General features: G+C 53.3%; 1 protein-coding gene across 3 annotated transcripts; it reads right to left on the bottom strand.

Moving 5' to 3' along the window:
- Positions 1–226: 226 nt before the first annotated feature.
- On the bottom strand, positions 227–16629 carry polrmt (polymerase (RNA) mitochondrial (DNA directed)). 3 transcript variants are annotated; one of them, XM_084693003.1, is made up of 23 exons: positions 16419–16628; positions 16189–16299; positions 14916–15856; positions 14704–14837; positions 14308–14494; positions 13871–14020; positions 12896–13063; positions 12589–12759; positions 12226–12468; positions 11797–11985; positions 10745–10996; positions 9201–9548; positions 8978–9100; positions 7231–7353; positions 6970–7149; positions 6790–6876; positions 6136–6249; positions 5138–5190; positions 4932–5030; positions 4169–4241; positions 1415–1506; positions 949–1013; positions 227–809 (listed from the first exon to the last, which is right to left on the bottom strand). In XM_084693003.1, exons 1-23 carry the CDS (start codon positions 16558–16560, stop codon positions 760–762), a joined length of 4095 nt encoding a protein of 1364 aa, XP_084549129.1. In that variant the 5' UTR covers positions 16561–16628; the 3' UTR covers positions 227–759. The 3 variants fall into 3 exon arrangements, with proteins under 3 accessions (XP_084549129.1, XP_084549130.1, XP_084549131.1); XM_084693004.1 differs by lacking the exon at positions 6136–6249 and having other exon boundaries at positions 16419–16629; XM_084693005.1 differs by lacking the exon at positions 7231–7353.
- Between the last annotated feature and the right edge of the window lie 1348 nt (positions 16630–17977).

Raw genomic sequence — 17977 nt, forward strand, 5'->3', positions numbered from 1 at the left:
GATGTTTATACAGAAAGAAACTGACATTCACAACACTGGGTCTTGCTTTCACACATGGTTAAACTTCATTTCTCTTTCTCGCCAGCCTCCTGTTTACTACTGCTGTGCAGAATCCTCTACCCATAAGATGAGCCAGTGTCTACCCTCACCCACCCTCACCCACCCTCTCACCCCTCTACCTGACCATAGCAACCAGTTATGACACTTTACAAATGATCTCAGACGCTTCAAGAAATAAGACAAGTTTATTTATATTTTTACAATCAACTGTCTGGTAACTCCACAAGGAATCATAAAACTTTATACAAACACGCATATCCCTCCCATCACACCCTCTCCTCCATTCCCCCCCCCCCTCGCTGTCTTTTCTGGAAGCATGATTAGAGTCATGATGCCGGGGTAGAGAGGCTCTGCAGGGGGTGTGTGTGTGGAGGTTGAAGTGGTGGTGGAGGGGTTCATAGACATGTGTATGTGTCTAAGGTGGAGTTAGCTTAGCCCAGTGGAGGGAAGCAGGTTTGAACATCAGTCATGATTCAGTATCTGACCCTCCTGCTGCAGCATTCAAGAGCACTGAGCTGTCTTCCCCCTCCTCTCCTCTACCTCTCCCCCTCCTGTCCTGCCAGTGAAGGCGCAGCAGGCTGGGAATCGATGTCTCCCAAGTCTGGCCTGTCACCCCGACCTCCCACCGCCAGCCTGTCAATCCCCTTCACTTCCTCTCCTCTCTTCTATCCCCCTCTCCTCTCCTCCTGTCAGCTCCAATCAGCTGAAGAAGAAGGTGGACTCCTTTACTTTCTGAAGATCAAAGTCACCTGGGGAGGAGAGGAGATGAGGACAGGATGAACTGCTCCTGTGTGAGTATGTGTTAAGAACGTTGAGGGGAGAGATGGCAGCTGACTAGAAGCTGACCGTGTGTGTGTGTGTGTGTGTGTGTGTGTGAGAGAGACTAACCAGTCTGAGGCACCTTGGCCAGAAGCAGCATCATCCTCCTGTAGTCTGGTTTCTTCAGGTCAGACCTGCACACACACACACACACACACACACACACACACAGCTGTGGTTTGTTGGCTGTGTTGGGTTAGGGTAAGGGTTAGGGTTAGGGTAAGGGTTAGGGCTAACTCCACCTCCTCTGCTGTTTCCTTATTCTGGTTCTGTGAAAAGATTCCGCTTCAATGAAAACTTAACTCTGAGGTTGAGTATGTGAACGTCTATGTGTGTGTGTGTGTGTTTGAGAGAGGGTGTGTGTGCAAGAGAGTGTATTTGTGAGCTAAGGTGTTAGTGTATAGGTGTCAGGTGCCAGACGAGGTTGTGGTCCTGAGGTTGATGGTTTAGACGTGGCAGCGCTGTATTTCCTGTCCCACACACCTCTCCCACACTAACACCCTGAGTGTGTGACGCTGAGGGGTGCGTTACTTACGGCAGCCCAGAGCAGTACTTTTTAAGCAGGAAGTTGGAAAGCTCTTGAAGGATTGGCTGGCTGTGTAGGGCAACAAACTGCTCCCGGCAAACCTGGCAACCCAGAGGGAAAGGAAGAACACAGTCTCTCTGACAGGAAGCTCTGAATGAAGCTTAGCAGAAGACAGGAGGAGAGGAGGAGGAGGGGAGGAGGAGAGGAGGAGGAGGGGAGGAGGAGAGGAAGAGGAGAGGAGGAGGAGGGGAGGAGGAGGGGAGGAGGAGGGGAGGAGGAGGGGAGGAGGAGAGGAGGAGGAGGGGAGGAGGAGGGGAGGAGGAGGGGAGGAGGAGGGGAGGAGGAGGGGAGGAGGAGGAGGGGAGGAGGAGGAGGGGAGGAGGAGAGGAGGAGGAGGGGAGGAGGAGGGGAGGAGGAGGGGAGGAGGAGGAGGGGAGGAGGAGAGGAGGAGGAGGGGAGGAGGAGAGGAGGAGGAGGGGAGGAGGAGGAGAGGAGGAGAGGAGGAGGAGAGGAGGAGGAGGGGAGGAGGAGAGGAGGAGGAGGGGAGGAGGAGGGGAGGAGGAGAGGAGGAGGAGAGGAGGAGGAGGGGAGGAGGAGAGGAGGAGGAGAGGAGGAGGAGGGGAGGAGGAGGGGAGGAGGAGAGGAGGAGGAGAGGAGGAGGAGGAGAGGAGGAGGAGAGGAGGAGGAGAGGAGGAGGAGGGGAGGAGGAGGGGAGGAGGAGGGGAGGAGGAGGAGGGGAGGAGGAGGGGAGGAGGAGGGGAGGAGGAGGAGGGGAGGAGGAGGAGGGGAGGAGGAGGGGAGGAGGAGGGGAGGAGGAGGGGAGGAGGAGGAGGGGAGGAGGAGGAGGGGAGGAGGAGGGGAGGAGGAGGGGAGGAGGAGGGGAGGAGGAGGAGGGGAGGAGGAGGGGAGGAGGAGGGGAGGAGGAGGGGAGGAGGAGGGGAGGAGGAGAGGAGGAGGAGGGGAGGAGGAGGGGAGGAGGAGAGGAGGAGGAGAGGAGGAGGAGGGGAGGAGGAGAGGAGGAGGAGAGGAGGAGGAGGGGAGGAGGAGGGGAGGAGGAGAGGAGGAGGAGGGGAGGAGGAGAGGAGGAGGAGGAGGAGGGGAGGAGGAGGGGAGGAGGAGGGGAGGAGGAGAGGAGGAGGAGGGGAGGAGGAGGGGAGGAGGAGGGGAGGAGGAGAGGAGGAGGAGGGGAGGAGGAGGAGGGGAGGAGGAGAGGAGGAGGAGGGGAGGAGGAGGGGAGGAGGAGGGGAGGAGGAGAGGAGGAGGAGAGGAGGAGGAGGGGAGGAGGAGGGGAGGAGGAGGGGAGGAGGAGGGGAGGAGGAGGGGAGGAGGAGGGGAGGAGGAGGGGAGGAGGAGGGGAGGAGGAGGGGAGGAGGAGGGGAGGAGCTCCTCTAACTGGGTTGTTGGGTCAGTGCAGGTGGAGTGTCTCGGGAGGCTGCCTCGCCTCGCCTCGCCTCGCCTCGCCTGCCTGCCTGCCTCGCCTCGCCTTGCCTGCCTGCCTGCCTCGCCTCGCCTCGCCTGCCTGCCTGCCTCGCCTCGCCTCGCCTGCCTGCCTGCCTCGCCTCGCCTTAGCTGCCTGCCTGCCTGCCTGCCTGCCTCGCCTTAGCTGCCTGCCTGCCTGCCTGCCTGCCTCGCCTCGCCTCGCCTCGCCTTAGCTGCCTGCCTGCCTGCCTGCCTGCCTCGCCTCGCCTCGCCTCGCCTGCCTGCCTGCCTGCCTCGCCTCGCCTCGCCTGCCTGCTCGCCTGCCTGCCTGCCTGCCTGCCTCGCCTGCCTGCCTGCCTGCCTCGCCTCGCCTCGCCTGCCTGCTCGCCTGCCTGCCTGCCTGCCTGCCTCGCCTCGCCTAAGCTGCCTGCCTGCCTGCCTGCCTCGCCTCGCCTCGCCTGCCTGCCTGCCTGCCTCGCCTCGCCTGCCTGCCTGCCTCGCCTCGCCTGCCTGCCTCGCCTCGCCTCGCCTGCCTGCCTGCCTGCCTGCCTCGCCTCGCCTGCCTGCTCGCCTGCCTGCCTGCCTGCCTGCCTGCCTGCCTCGCCTCGCCTCGCCTGCCTGCCTCGCCTCGCCTTAGCTGCCTGCCTGCCTGCCTCGCCTCGCCTCGCCTCGCCTCGCCTGCCTGCCTGCCTCGCCTCGCCTCGCCTGCCTGCCTGCCTCGCCTCGCCTTAGCTGCCTGCCTGCCTGCCTGCCTGCCTCGCCTTAGCTGCCTGCCTGCCTGCCTGCCTGCCTCGCCTCGCCTCGCCTTAGCTGCCTGCCTGCCTGCCTGCCTGCCTCGCCTCGCCTCGCCTGCCTGCCTGCCTGCCTCGCCTCGCCTGCCTGCTCGCCTGCCTGCCTGCCTGCCTCGCCTCGCCTAAGCTGCCTGCCTGCCTGCCTGCCTCGCCTCGCCTCGCCTCGCCTGCCTGCCTGCCTCGCCTCGCCTTAGCTGCCTGCCTGCCTGCCTGCCTGCCTCGCCTTAGCTGCCTGCCTGCCTGCCTGCCTGCCTCGCCTCGCCTCGCCTTAGCTGCCTGCCTGCCTGCCTGCCTGCCTCGCCTCGCCTCGCCTGCCTGCCTGCCTGCCTCGCCTCGCCTCGCCTGCCTGCTCGCCTGCCTGCCTGCCTTGCCTGCCTGCCTGCCTCGCCTCGCCTAAGCTGCCTGCCTGCCTGCCTCGCCTCGCCTCGCCTCGCCTAAGCTGCCTGCCTGCCTGCCTGCCTGCCTCGCCTCGCCTCGCCTCGCCTCGCCTAAGCTGCCTGCCTGCCTGCCTCGCCTTAGCTGTCTGAGTGTCTGTGTGTGTGTGAATGCATACCTTGTTCATGGTGTCCACAGTAATAGCGTGGGTCCAGAAACAGTCATGGACAGATGCAAATGTCACACCAGCCCTGAGAGAGAGAACAGAGAAAACAGTGAAAGAAGATTCTGTACAAGAATAGAGATCAAGCGTCTTCTGGAGCCTGTGGGGGGCTGTCAGCAATGTGTGTGTGTGTGTGTGTACCTGCAGCACTGCAGGGCTGTCAGCAATGTGTGTGTGTGTACCTGCAGCACTGCAGGGCTGTCAGCAATATGTGAGTGTGTGTGTGTGTGTACCTGCAGCACTGCAGGGCTGTCAGCAATATGTGTGTGTGTGTGTGTACCTGCAGCACTGCAGGGCTGTCAGCAATGTGTGTGTGTGTGTGTGTACCTGCAGCACTGCAGGGCTGTCAGCAATGTGTGTGTGTGTGTGTGTACCTGCAGCACTGCAGGGCTGTAAGCAATATGTGTGTGTGTGTGTGTACCTGCAGCACTGCAGGGTTGTAAGCATTTTGTGTGTGTGTGTGTACCTGCAGCACTGCAGGGCTGTCAGCAATATGTGAGTGTGTGTGTACCTGCAGCACTGCAGGGCTGTCAGCAATATGTGAGTGTGTGTGTACCTGCAGCACTGCAGGGCTGTAAGCATTTTGTGAGTGTGTGTGTGTACCTGCAGGGCTGTAAGCATTTTGTGAGTGTGTGTGTGTACCTGCAGGGCTGTAAGCATTTTGTGAGTGTGTGTGTGTACCTGCAGGGCTGTAAGCATTTTGTGAGTGTGTGTGTACCTGCAGCAGTGCAGGGCTGTCAGCATCATGTGAGTGGAGTCTAGAGAGTGGATGAAGTTGGGAGGGAAGGCGTTCTTCTGTTTCATAGTGTCTGGTCTCCTGCAGACACAGAGAGAGCAGGGTTACACACACACACACACACACACACACACACACACACAGAGACAGACAGATACACACACCTTTTGATAAAGAGAGCAACTTACTGTTTAGCGTCATAGTTGATCGAGAGACAAAGAGTCTGCATGGTGCTATTCAACTGAGGGAGAGGAGGAGAGGAAGAGGAGGATGAGGTTAGGAGGATAGGAGGAAAAGAGTTACATTAAGAACTGACATGGTTTCTGTTTCCACGGTAATTGATGTATTCATCAGGTTAACCCTGAGGTTTCAGCTGGCTGAAGTACCACTGGGTTTTGTCCCAGATCTCCAGGTCACCTCCCCCCTCCCCCGCTCCAACCCGGACAGCTGCTGATCAATATGACCCACTTACTAGCATCAATATGACCCACTTACTAGCATCAATATGACCCACTTACTAGCATCCCCCCCACACAAAGAGCCATCAGTAACTATGGCAACAAGGCATGGTTATCAAGGTGGCAAAAAATGGAATTCCTCTAGCCCTAACCCATCACATGATGATATTGGAGCTGGCCTCTCCTCTCCTCCTTTCTTCTCTTCCTTTCTTCTCGTCCTCTCCTCTCCGGGGGCGGTGATAGGGCTGGAGGATGGAGAGTGTGTGTACCTGGGTGTGGCGGGGGCGGTGATAGGGCTGGAGGATGGAGAGTGTGTGTACCTGGGTGTGGCGGGGGCGGTGATAGGGCTGGAGGATGGAGAGTGTGTGTACCTGGGTGTGGCGGGGGCGGTGATAGGGCTGGAGGATGGAGAGTGTGTGTACCTGGGTGTGGCGGGGGCGGTGATAGGGCTGGAGGATGGAGAGTGTGTGTACCTGGGTGTGGCGGGGGCGGTGATAGGGCTGGAGGATGGAGAGTGTGTGTACCTGGGTGTGGCGGGGGCGGTGATAGGGCTGGAGGATGGAGAGTGTGTGTACCTGGGTGTGGCGGGGGCGGTGATAGGGCTGGAGGATGGAGAGTGTGTGTACCTGGGTGTGGCGGGGGCGGTGATAGGGCTGGAGGATGGAGAGTGTGTGTACCTGGGTGTGGCGGGGGCGGTGATAGGGCTGGAGGATGGAGAGTGTGTGTACCTGGGTGTGGCGGGGGCGGTGATAGGGCTGGATGATCGGCAGGCCCAAGGGTGTGACCCACTCCACCGGCCGCCCCGACTTAGAGATCAGACGAGCACTGTCCGTCAGCCAATCCTGGATGAGATAGACAGAGGGTGTCTGCTGTGTGTGTCTGCTGTGTGTGTCTGCTGTGTGTGGCTGCTGTGTGTGTCTGCTGTGTGTGGCTGCTGTGTGTGGCTGCTGTGTGTGTGTGGCACACACAAGACAAAGATCTTGTGTTGATCCTTCCTCTGAGGAAGACCCACTTGGAGGAGGGGAGGGAGGGAGGAGGAGGGGAGGGAGGGAGGAGAGAGGCGAGGAGGAGGGGAGGAGGAGAGAGGCGGGGAGGGGGAGAGGAGAAGAGGAGGGAGGGAAGAGGGAGGAGGAGGGGGGCAGCAGTAGCAGGTCTTAACAGGAATGAATGATGAACACCCCAAACTAAACCTAACACCCCAAACTACTACTTATCTCCACTTGTCATCAATAAAACTTTCTAGGTCTGCGTGTGAGCGTGTGTGTGTGTGTGTAAGCTAGTCATTAATAAAACTTTCTGTCTGGGTCACCTGGGCAGACAGCAGATGTAGGTCAGCATGGAGTGTGTATGTATGTATGTGTGTGTATGTGAGTGTGTGTTACCTGGATTTCTCTGGTACCAGTGAACATCTCCTTCAGACTGTTGAACACCTGGTGCACGAGGTAGTGAGACGCTTCCCACAGGTACTCCTACGCACACACACATACAAATGACTTGGGCATTATACTGTGTATGTGTATACGTGCATAGGTGTGTGTGTGTGAGGTGTGTGTGCACCCCACCCGAGGGAAGTCCTCAGCCTCTCTCAGCCTCTTCTCTATCTGCAGTCGTCCTCCGTAGCGCGTCACCCCGTACACCACGGTCATCACAGTCTGTTTCACCACTCTCCTGCCCACCACCCCCTCCAGCACCTGCGCCACCTTCACGCCCCGCGCAGCATCCCGGCAGCGGAACACCTCCACCTGCACAAACACACACGTCAGGGGGCAGGGGCCAGGGGGGCAGGGGCCAGGGGGGCCCGGGGGGCCAGGGGGGCAGGGTACCTGCTGGGCCACGCTGCTGTAGACGTCCTGGGGCAGGGGGCAGGGCGCCAGGTTGACTGAGGTGGCTCCCACAACGTCCCGACCTAGAGCTGCGTAGTGCTGCAGCCCGTTACAGGAGCCGTCCTGGGGGCAGGGGGGGTTAGGTGTGTGTGAGGTGTATTTAAATGTGTTTCAGTGTGTGTGAGCAGTGGCGGTTCTAGCACATTGTGCGCCCAGGGCAAGTTTACCCCCCCCCCCCCCCCCCCGGGAGGAAGAAATCGTGTGCCGCCCCCTACCCTGTCGGCCGCCCCCCGACAGCGCCCTCAGAACGAGCACCGCTACTACCTGGCTGCGACAAACGAAAACGAAACTCCTGCACGGCAAGCAGGGGTGCCTGCAGCTGCCTGAAGGGGGCGCCAATATACCAATTCCCCACAAACTGAAATGATCGATAAGACAAAACCGCACAGAGATTTCTTTTTTTTTCATGCTCGTGCGCCCCCCACGTGACATGAAAAAATGCCGCCCCGGGCGGCTGCCCGGTCTGCCCGTGCCTAAAACCGCCCCTGTGTGTGAGGTGTGTTAGGTGTGTTTCAGTGTGTGTGAGGTGTGTTAGGTGTGTTTCAGAGTGTGTGAGGTGTGTTAGGTGTGTTTCAGTGTGTGTGAGGTGTGTTAGGTGTGTTTCAGAGTGTGTGAGGTGTGTTAGGTGTGTTTCAGTGTGTGTGAGGTGTGTTAGGTGTGTTTCAGTGTGTGTGAGGTGTGTTAGGTGTGTTTCAGTGTGTGTGAGGTGTGTTAGGTGTGTTTCAGAGTGTGTGAGGTGTGTTAGGTGTGTTTCAGAGTGTGTGAGGTGTGTTAGGTGTGTTTCAGTGTGTGTGAGGTGTGTTAGGTGTGTTTCAGAGTGTGTGAGGTGTGTTAGGTGTGTTTCAGTGTGTGTGAGGTGTGTTAGGTGTGTTTCAGTGTGTGTGAGGTGTGTTAGGTGTGTTTCAGTGTGTGTGAGGTGTGTTAGGTGTGTTTCAGAGTGTGTGAGGTGTGTTAGGTGTGTTTCAGTGTGTGTGAGGTGTGTTAGGTGTGTTTCAGAGTGTGTGAGGTGTGTTAGGTGTGTTTCAGTGTGTGTGAGGTGTGTTTATGTGTGTTTCAGTGTGTGTGAGGTGTGTTAGGTGTGTTTCAGTGTGTGTGAGGTGTGTTTAGGTGTGTTTCAGTGTGTGTGAGGTGTGTTAGGTGTGTTTCAGAGTGTGTGAGGTGTGTTAGGTGTGTTTCAGTGTGTGTGAGGTGTGTTTATGTGTGTTTCAGTGTGTGTGAGGTGTGTTAGGTGTGTTTCAGTGTGTGTGAGGTGTGTTTAGGTGTGTTTCAGTGTGTGTGAGGTGTGTTTCAGTGTGTGTGAGGTGTGTTTCAGTGTGTGTGAGGTGTGTTAGGTGTGTTTCAGTGTGTGTGAGGTGTGTTAGGTGTGTTTCAGTGTGTGTGAGGTGTGTTAGGTGTGTTTCAGTGTGTGTGAGGTGTGTTAGGTGTGTTTCAGTGTGTGTGAGGTGTGTTTCAGTGTGTGTGAGGTGTGTTTATGTGTGTGTGAGGTGTGTTAGGTGTGTTTCAGTGTGTGTGAGGTGTGTTAGGTGTGTTTCAGTGTGTGTGAGGTGTGTAAGGTGTGTTTCGGTGTGTGTGAGGTGTGTTAGGTGTGTTTCAGAGTGTGTGAGGTGTGTTTATGTGTGTTTCAGTGTGTGTGAGGTGTGTTTATGTGTGCGTGAGGGGTGTTTAGGTGTGTGAGGCGCTAGCTCACCTGGTGGACTGGAAGGTGTGATATGTACTGGGCAGGGTCAGGTGACCTGGTTGCGTTGGCGATCTCCATACAGCAGCCCAGAACTTGCCAGGGCTCCTCAGTTTCCATCCACCAACCTCTCCCCTTACACACACACACACACACACAGAAAAACATGTGTGTGTGTCTCCAGGGTCTCTTAGCGTGTGTGTGTGTGTGTGTGTGTGTGTGTCGCTGGTCTCACTGTTAGGGGGTGGTCAGCTGAGTCCAAGATGTCCTCCATAAGACTGTTGGCGTGGTCCAGCCTCTCCTGCAGAGAGCAACGCTTCTTCAGCCCCGTCAGGTTCACCAGGTGAATCTTGACCCAGTCCAGGCCCCGCGGACCCAACGGACGGCCCTCGGCAAACACCAGGATGGCCCGGGTCACATCGCTGCCCAGGTGGTTGAGGTGTGGGGGAATGGGGTAAGTGCGGCCTCTGAAGTCCATGTTGTGGGGGAACCAGAAGACCTGATCCCTCAGGTGGAGGGCGATGGACAGCTTGTACAATGCAGACACTCTCAAGCTGTGCATCTCACTGAGGCGCTTCTTAGCCTGTGGGACAAGCAGTAACATGATTCACATTAGGGCTGGGCGGTATGACAGTGTATACCATGCAACGGTAGAAATGTGTTTACCGGGAGAGATTTGGCTATACCGTTTCAACCGCGGTATACTTTTATACTATATTTTTGTATTACACGTGTCATTTAAATGTCTGGTTGTTGTATTGTACATAAGCCATCATATATATCGCATTCTTGCGATAGCCTATTTAGAATTGTAGTTTAACTTTTATTTTATTTGCTGTTTTCGTCTGACCTTGAAGCACATTTGCGTTGGTCTGACGGAATTATCAATGTGGAGTGTATTTTGTTTAAGCGGACCACATTTATGCCGATGCTAATTAATTATATTTGACCCATTCTGCAGGTAACTCAATTCGATTTGTTGTTGTAAAATTATTGTTGTAAAATTACACTGGTGGCGTTGCTAGCATTCTTATCTAGGATGACTAGTGAAGGCTAACTACTTACTAACTGAGAGTGAGGTCATGCCGGGAAATATCAAACTGAGGCTTTAACGTATCGACCGAGCTTTAACAAGGTCGATACGCCGAAACCCAAGTTAGATATGTTAGTAAAACTCAGACTGATCGCTTTCACTCATTTTTAAATTTATGTCGGAGGGCATTATTGAGCTGTGAGTAGGTCACCATGCGGATGGCTTGACTGCGCATCAGCCAATCGGAACACTCTTACTCCTAACTTTTGTTTTTAACTCAAGTGTTGTCTCATGTGAGGCAGTTTGTTTGTAATAATTAATCGAGTGTGATGAAGTATGGCAAGGCCGTAATCATAATACATCCCCCCAATTTTCAAATCATGTAAAAATTAAATTATTATAAAAAATGTAATTTGTCCCCCCCAATGTTGTGTCCATGACTACGGCCTTGAAGTACGCTATGGTTATTTTGAACCATTTCTTAATTGAATTTACAGAACAATTACTATACCATGATATATACCGTAACCGTGATATACAATTACTCATACCGTGATAGAATATGTTGGCCATATTGCTCACCCCTAATGCACACACACACAATCTCCTCCTGTCAAGGCATTTATGATGACCCACCACAGAGACCAAGATAAATTTCCCTGAGCGGGACAATAAAGTTCATCGTATCCTACACACACACACACACACACACACACACACTGTCCTCTACCCCCTCCTCCACCCACCTTGTTGGCCTGGGTCTTCAGGGTAGCCTTCTGGGCGGGGCTGACTGTGGGGTCTCTGGGGCTGAAGCGGGGGACCTCCGGGCCCTCAGACACAGGCGGGGGCACCGCCAGCTTCTCGTTGCCGCGGTCGTTGAACAAGGAGATGATGACGTCCAGGAGACGCTGGTTGACCCTCCAGGCACAGTTCCCCAGCTGGCTCAGAGAGTCCAGCACAGCATGCAAACTCTGGGTGGGTGTCCGGTCCAACAGAACCTGCAACATCACGGAAGTTTAGATATATTCGATTTATACTTATACCACGGTCTGGGTGAATACTCGATTCTGATTGGCTGCAGGGGTGTCCATTATCAGGTGATAATATACACCTACTAAGTAGTTCCAGTCAAACTGTCTGTTCACCGTTGTAAATGATTGCGCTGGCTACATATAGTATGAGCCTGTACAAAGTGTCTGAAATAATTAACCATAACAACAGGGACGGAGTCAAAGCCTCCATTTATAATTTTGAAAGACTTCAACAATCTAACATGTAATTACAACAATGAGTGCTTTCAATATTTATTTTAGCCTTTTTTTTATTAAACTTTTCTGAATTTACTGTCCAATTATAATTAGCTACCGTTTGGAGAATATGTCAACTTTGATGCGATCATCTCACATCCATTTGCTATTCAACTCGCTCCAATAAATCTATAATATATTGATGTGAATATTTATATAATGAGGTTTGGCCATACAAATTACGGGAGTTTCACGGGAGAAATAAGAAAACGGGAGGGGGCGGGAGATGGGTGTGAAATACGGGAGGCTCCCGGGGAAAACGGGAGTGTTGACAGGTATGGTTCATATCACCAGACGCCTCCAATCCATGTCCACCACTATTACATATACCTATACAGTCTTTACACACACACCTTGCTGTGAGACCATGTACACACACACACACCTCATGCTGGGCTGCTCTGCCTGTACGCATGATCTTGGCGGGGGTGAGCAGGTAGCCACCAGAGCGTGTGGTTGCTGTGAGACCATGTACACACACACACACACACCTCATGCTGGGCTGCTCCGCCTGTACGCATGATCTTGGCGGGGGTGAGCAGGTAGCCACCAGAGCGTGTGGTCGTCCAGGGGATGGGAGGACACAGCATGGGCATCACATAAGAGTCAAACGTCAAGGTCGTTTCCATGGCGTCCAGCTGTATCTGGCTCAGGATGGGGTGGGGCTTGATGAAGCCGACCTGGGGGGGGGGGGGCAGAGATATTTAGACATATTTAGATTAGATTTCAAAATCAGATTTTTTAGAGATTATTAAAAAACGGGTGCCGAGAAGGCAGGGTGTGTTCAGGTGGAGAGGCAGGGTGTGTTCAGGTGGAGAGGCAGGGTGTGTTCAGGTGGAGAGGCAGGGTGTGTTCAGGTGGAGAGGCAGGGTGTGTTCAGGTGGAGGCAGAGTGTCTTCAGGCTGTTCAGGGGAGCGTACCTGCTTCACACTGCGGAAGGTGTACATGTGGTAGAGGATGGGGACCATCTTGGTGTCTGTCTGCTGGGGGTTCAGGATGTTGCTGCGGACCTGCAGGTGTTTCACCATGAGCTCCACCAGGAAGGTGCCCAGCTCCAGCACCAGCATGGGGGGCCACGGGGCATCGTCCCCCTGGAGGGAGGGCCCTGAGGCCTGGGCAGCCTCCACACGACACCAGTGCTCCCTGGGAAGGGAGGAGGAGGACTGGGGGGAGTGGGGTTATGGACAAGTCATCTAATGATGCTGGGTTATGGACATGTCATCTAATGAATGCTTCCTGAGGAGACTGATGCTGTGTGTGTGTGTGTGTGTGTGTGTGTTTACCTCTGTGTCCTGGGCCAGCAGGTGTGTGTACTCCTGGTAGACTTGGCCCAGCTTGTGCACCATCCTGCTGTGGTTCCTGTCCTGGACACACAACTTGCTGTGGACCTGCGTCCCCAGAGAGCGAGCCAGGCTGTGCAGAGAGTCCCCCTGGGGTGACATCCCGCGCAGGCTCTGGAGGGAGGGGGGAAGGGATGAGGGAAGGATAGAAGGATGATAGAGGAAGATATACAGGACACAACAGAGGATGAGTAGAACACAAAAGACAGTGGTCAGGGTGTGTGAGAGTGTGTGTGTGTGTGTGTGCTACCTGCATCATGATGCCTGTGTAGTCCTGGTCCTGGAGCAGACACAGGTAGGGGTACAAGCTGGTCTTGAGGTGATGGTGGCTGCTGGAGGCCAGGGCCTGCCTGGTTTCTCTGAAGGCCAGCAGGAGGCTGCTCTGCCACTGGGAGCGCAGCTCACTCAACAGCTCCCTCTGCAGGACAGGAGGGGAAGGGAAGGAGGGTTAACCGGGACCACGTTAGTGTGTGTCTGTGTGTGTGTGTGTCTGTGTGTGTATGGTAGGGCTGGGCGATATGGGTAAAAAATCATCACGATAGATATTTATATTTACATTCGATAACGATAATTAAGACGATAGACCACAGATCTGTAGTAGCTAAATAAGTCTCTTTCTCAACTTTTTCTCTACAGTCGGCATAAAGTTTAGGCAGCCCGGTGTGAGAGAAATGTTTGCGGCCAGGGAGCACGTACCTGGGGTCAAGTAACTTCAGCTTTTTAAAACCTTGCTTTTTATCAATACCTTGGTGGAAACACACACTTGCTGCATGTTCCAACAAGTGATTTTACTTCAGGTGGTAAAAAAGGTTTGACGTTACCAGACTTGGTAGCCACCTGTTTGCACAGAACATTGCTCTGCTCTTTGTCGGATTTCAAAAAGCCAAACCACTTCCAATTAACTGAAGATGAACCCCTTTTTTTCAATCATTTCTTTATTGGAAGTTGCTCCCTCGCTGCCACTGTTTTCGTCAACAAGACTCATTTTCCGCAGTTAATATTAGCTATTCCACTCGAAATGCTCAGTGTCTTTTGGTGGGCATATACCATGTCTCCACAACTTCCTGCTGCATCACAGAAATTAAATGGACTGCTGTTCCTAATTATTCTCTATCGACATTATTGAAAATGAATTCATGTTACGACATCTTTATTGATGGAAGTCATTACTTCGATAATATTTTGTCTCAATTTATCGCCCAGCCCTAGTGTAGGGTGTGTGTACCATCCTGGAGGCGTGGGGAGTGACCGGTTTGCTGCTCTCTACTGACTGGATGGTGACAGTGCAGGCCTGCTCCTCACTGAGCTGCTGCTTGAACCTCCTCTGCAGCTCCGCATGGGAGAACGGCAGCTTAGGGTAGGACGCCTCTCCAGCCTGAACACACACACACACACATACATACACATACACACACACACACACACAGAGAAACCCACAGTCAGTCAGAAAATGATAATAAATCAGTAAATAGTTGTATAATATTTTTTAAATAAAGTGTCATTTTCCTGGACAACAGATCCATCACAGGCTAGTTTTGGGCAGAACATGTTGCTATACTGCAGCCTGACTAACAGAATATCAACAAGAGGCAAGCTTGGCTACAAAGTTCCTGTTCTTAGAACAAACTGAAGATAAAGATGTAGGAAAGAGGAGAGGTTCACCTGGGTGTAGAAGTCCTTGACCAGAGGAGAAGAGCAGAGAGGCTGGGTGTAGGAGCTGCTGGGCTGGTAGTCTGGCTGGACGGCGTGTACAGCCTTCAGAACCATGTCCTTCTCATCCTGCTTGAACATCACCTTGCTGAACATGCCATCCAGACTCAGACCATCCCCCTCCAGCTGGCTTAGACACCTGCGCACGCACACACACACTCACCTACCTGAGGATGATGTTTGTGTGTACCTGAGGATGATGTTTGTGTGTACCTGAGGATGATGTGTGTGTGTACCTGAGGATGATGTTTGTGTGTACCTGAGGATGATGTTTGTGTGTACCTGAGGATGTTTGTGTGTACCTGAGGATGATGTTTGTGTGTACCTGAGGATGATGTTTGTGTGTACCTGAGGATGATGTGCGCGGGGCAGGATGTGATGCGGCCCATGGCCTCCAGGGCTGCAGCGTAGGAGCCCAGGTCTGGCTTCAGCCCCGCCTCATCCAGCAGCGTGAAGATACGACGAACGTTACCTAGGTTACCCTGCATGGGACATACACACACACCATCAAACCTCACACACACGCACGCACCTACACAGTCCCTCCTCCCTCTCCTCACCCTCTTGGCCCAGGCCCTCATCATGGTGTTGTACTCAGCGGTGGTCAGCATGTTGCGTCTCTTCAGACGGCGATGCTGCTCCAGCAGGAAGCGATGAGCCACATTGATGTCCAGCGCTGCCACACACGCCTCCAGGTAGGACCGTACCGCCGTGGGGCTATGGCCCTGCTCCCCCCCAGCCCCAGGCCCAGCCCCAGGCCCAGCCCCAGGCAGCTGGTTGATCCGTGCCTGTAGCTCCTGTAGCCCCTCCAGATCCCTGTCCCAGCTGGCCTCCTCATGCTGCCCAGCCTCCTCCTGTTGCCCCCCCACCCTAGACACCTCAGCCTTCCTCTGCCCACCTCCAGCACCTCCACCTCCGGCCCCTCCACCAGCCCTAGCCTTGGTCTTGACCTTAGTCTTGACCTTAGTCTTGACCTTAGTCTTGACCTTAGTCTCTGCTTTAGGCCCAGTCCTCACAATGGCCTCTGCCCCAGCCTCCCTCCCAGCCTCAGCCATCATCCTGGCCTTAGAGGCAGGGTTTCTGGTACTCTTGCTGGAGGGCTTGGAGGTAGTCTTGCTGGAGGTAGTCTTTGTGGGGGTCTTGGAGGTTAGGGTGGGGGTCTTGGAGGTTAGGGTGGGGGTCTTGGAGGTTAGGATGGGGGTCTTGGAGGTTAGGGTGGGGGTCTTGGAGGTTAGGGTGGGGGTCTTGGTGTTCTTCTGCTGGATCCTCTGCAGCTTTGTATTGGTTACCCTTTTCTCCTTATTCAGCTTCTCCATCCAGCGGCTGGCTTGTTCCTTGCCAGGGGGGCTGCCCCCCACCGCGCCCCTGGGCTGGCCCCCCACAGGGAGCCTGGCTAGGGCCCCACTTCTGCCTTGCTGGGGGGGTCTGAGGGGTGGGGCCTGGGAGGGCGGGGGTTCCAGGAGGAAGCCACATTGAAGCTGTTGGATCCTGGCTTCTAGGACTGAAGAGGAGGGAGGCAGGATAAGGGAGGGAGGGAGGGGATGGAAAGGGGAGAAGAGGAGAGAAGGAGAGGACAGACAGAGGAAGAGAAAAAGAAGGCATTTAAGTGATCTGATGGAATCTGATGGAATGAAGCTAAGTTAGGAACAAGTACATTTTACAACAACTGTTTTGTATGTTAACACCACCGTAACATATACCTAACAAGGGACTAACTAACTACGTTGTCAACATTTGTTTGCTAGCCAGCTTTTAGTTAAATCTTAGGTTACCATGTTTCTACTGATAATATATTAGTTAGTCAGGACGCGAACCAGATACATCCGTTCCTACCGTCCAGCAACACCGACTGCTCCCGCGTTCTCTTCCTGCCATCGGCCGCCCTGGAAAAGACAGCTCGCGCACGGGCCGAGAAATTCTGCCGTTTAAACGTCCACGGGTTCTCTTAAAGGACAACAGACAAACACACAGACATCGTAAAGACAAAACACGGTAATCTACTCATCCTGCTTCAAGGAACCAGGTCGGCCGCTCGCCACCGGCTCCTCGGGAGAGTAGCCTACCTGCTCGAAACCGCTCCGCCGCCTCCCGGACGGTGTGACACACGGGACGTTGCCTCGCATGCGACACTCGAAAGACGCTTGTGTTGAGCAGTGCTCGGCCACTCAAACATCGGGGAAAGGCACATAGTCTGAGCAGAGACATGTTGACATGACAGCCGCATTACACCTCTACACACGGGGCTGACATGTTGAAACAGACCAAAGGAATCGAGCACAGTGGTTTCAAGTGGAGGCAGGCATGGCTGGTAGATCGCAGATAGAATGATGTCGATTTAGGCAAGTTTTACTTCCGCGATAATCGCAGAGTTTACAGAAAATTTAAATATATGGCTACTGTACTAAACAATGACCAAATGAATATTAAACTATCCTGTTGGAATTATTGACCAGATTAACTGAGTTCAACTTAAACTAATGTGAGTGGGAGGAACTTTCGGTAGTTATTTGTCATTTCCTCTCAAATGACCCCAGAGCAGGCCCCTGCACTGTTTCGTTTTTCGAACCGTTGGCAAACCACGCAGGCAACACCAATAACGAGACCGAACCGACACCAGACATTAGGACAGATTTTCACCCGAAAACCAGATAGTTTATTTATTTATTTTTGCTTTTCCACAGGTACACTTGCACTTATAGCGATTCATGTTGTTTAATTTGTAACTTGATTAACTACATGCTCTTATGGTTCTTCCCTTTGGCACTTATATTTGGTTGTTCACAATATGTGCTTGATGTTTTGGCTACCTGCAACGTTTTGGGGCTATCTTGTTGTTATCAGTGACCTATGCACTTTGTAAAGCTCTCTCTTGGAAGTTGCTTTGGATAAAAGCGTCTGCTAAATGAATAAATGTAAATGTAATGATAGGGATATTGTCAATATTCTATAATATGGTGCTTGGTATCGTTGGAAAGGGGACCTTTTAAGCTTTTATTTAAGCCCAGTACTGAATCTGTCTGACAAACACAGGTCACATGACTTCTTTAAACCAGAAATAACACACATTTTCTCACAATTCCCGCTTAAACTGTATGCTTTATTTTATCCCTGGGGCATGAAGGAACATCAGGGACACAAAACTCAACAATTTCAATACTCAAGGCACTCTGATGATTCGGAAAATGTATATTATACCCATACTATTTATTTGTGCAGCCAGCACAAGTCTTCAGAATAGAATGGAGCCAATATAATGGACAAGTAGAATACCCTATTAGTCCAGGGCCAAATGGCCTATTTATTCATGTACAGTTGTATGAAAAAGTAATTGTTTCAATAGTGTTGTCAACATAACACTTGTAAGTGCTTAAAAAAATTCTATCATGTATTTTGATATTCACCCACTTTCAGTTAGACAGTAGCTCATGCACGGAATGTTGATGGATTTTTACAGTTTAACAAGGTTTTGTCAGTTTGGTGAGAAGATCGTTGGTTCAGTTGACTGGTTATAACAACACTACCAACTATGCCATCTTCAATCAACTTCCAGTGGATTCCATGGGTATTAAATGTAAGTTCAAAATACTTTTTCTTTTGTGCTTGTGAATTGATGGAGAATAGA

Source organism: Hypomesus nipponensis, chromosome 26, assembly GCF_054491055.1.
Source record: "Hypomesus nipponensis isolate SF chromosome 26, ASM5449105v1, whole genome shotgun sequence".
Taxonomy (NCBI): Eukaryota; Metazoa; Chordata; class Actinopteri; order Osmeriformes; family Osmeridae; genus Hypomesus; species Hypomesus nipponensis.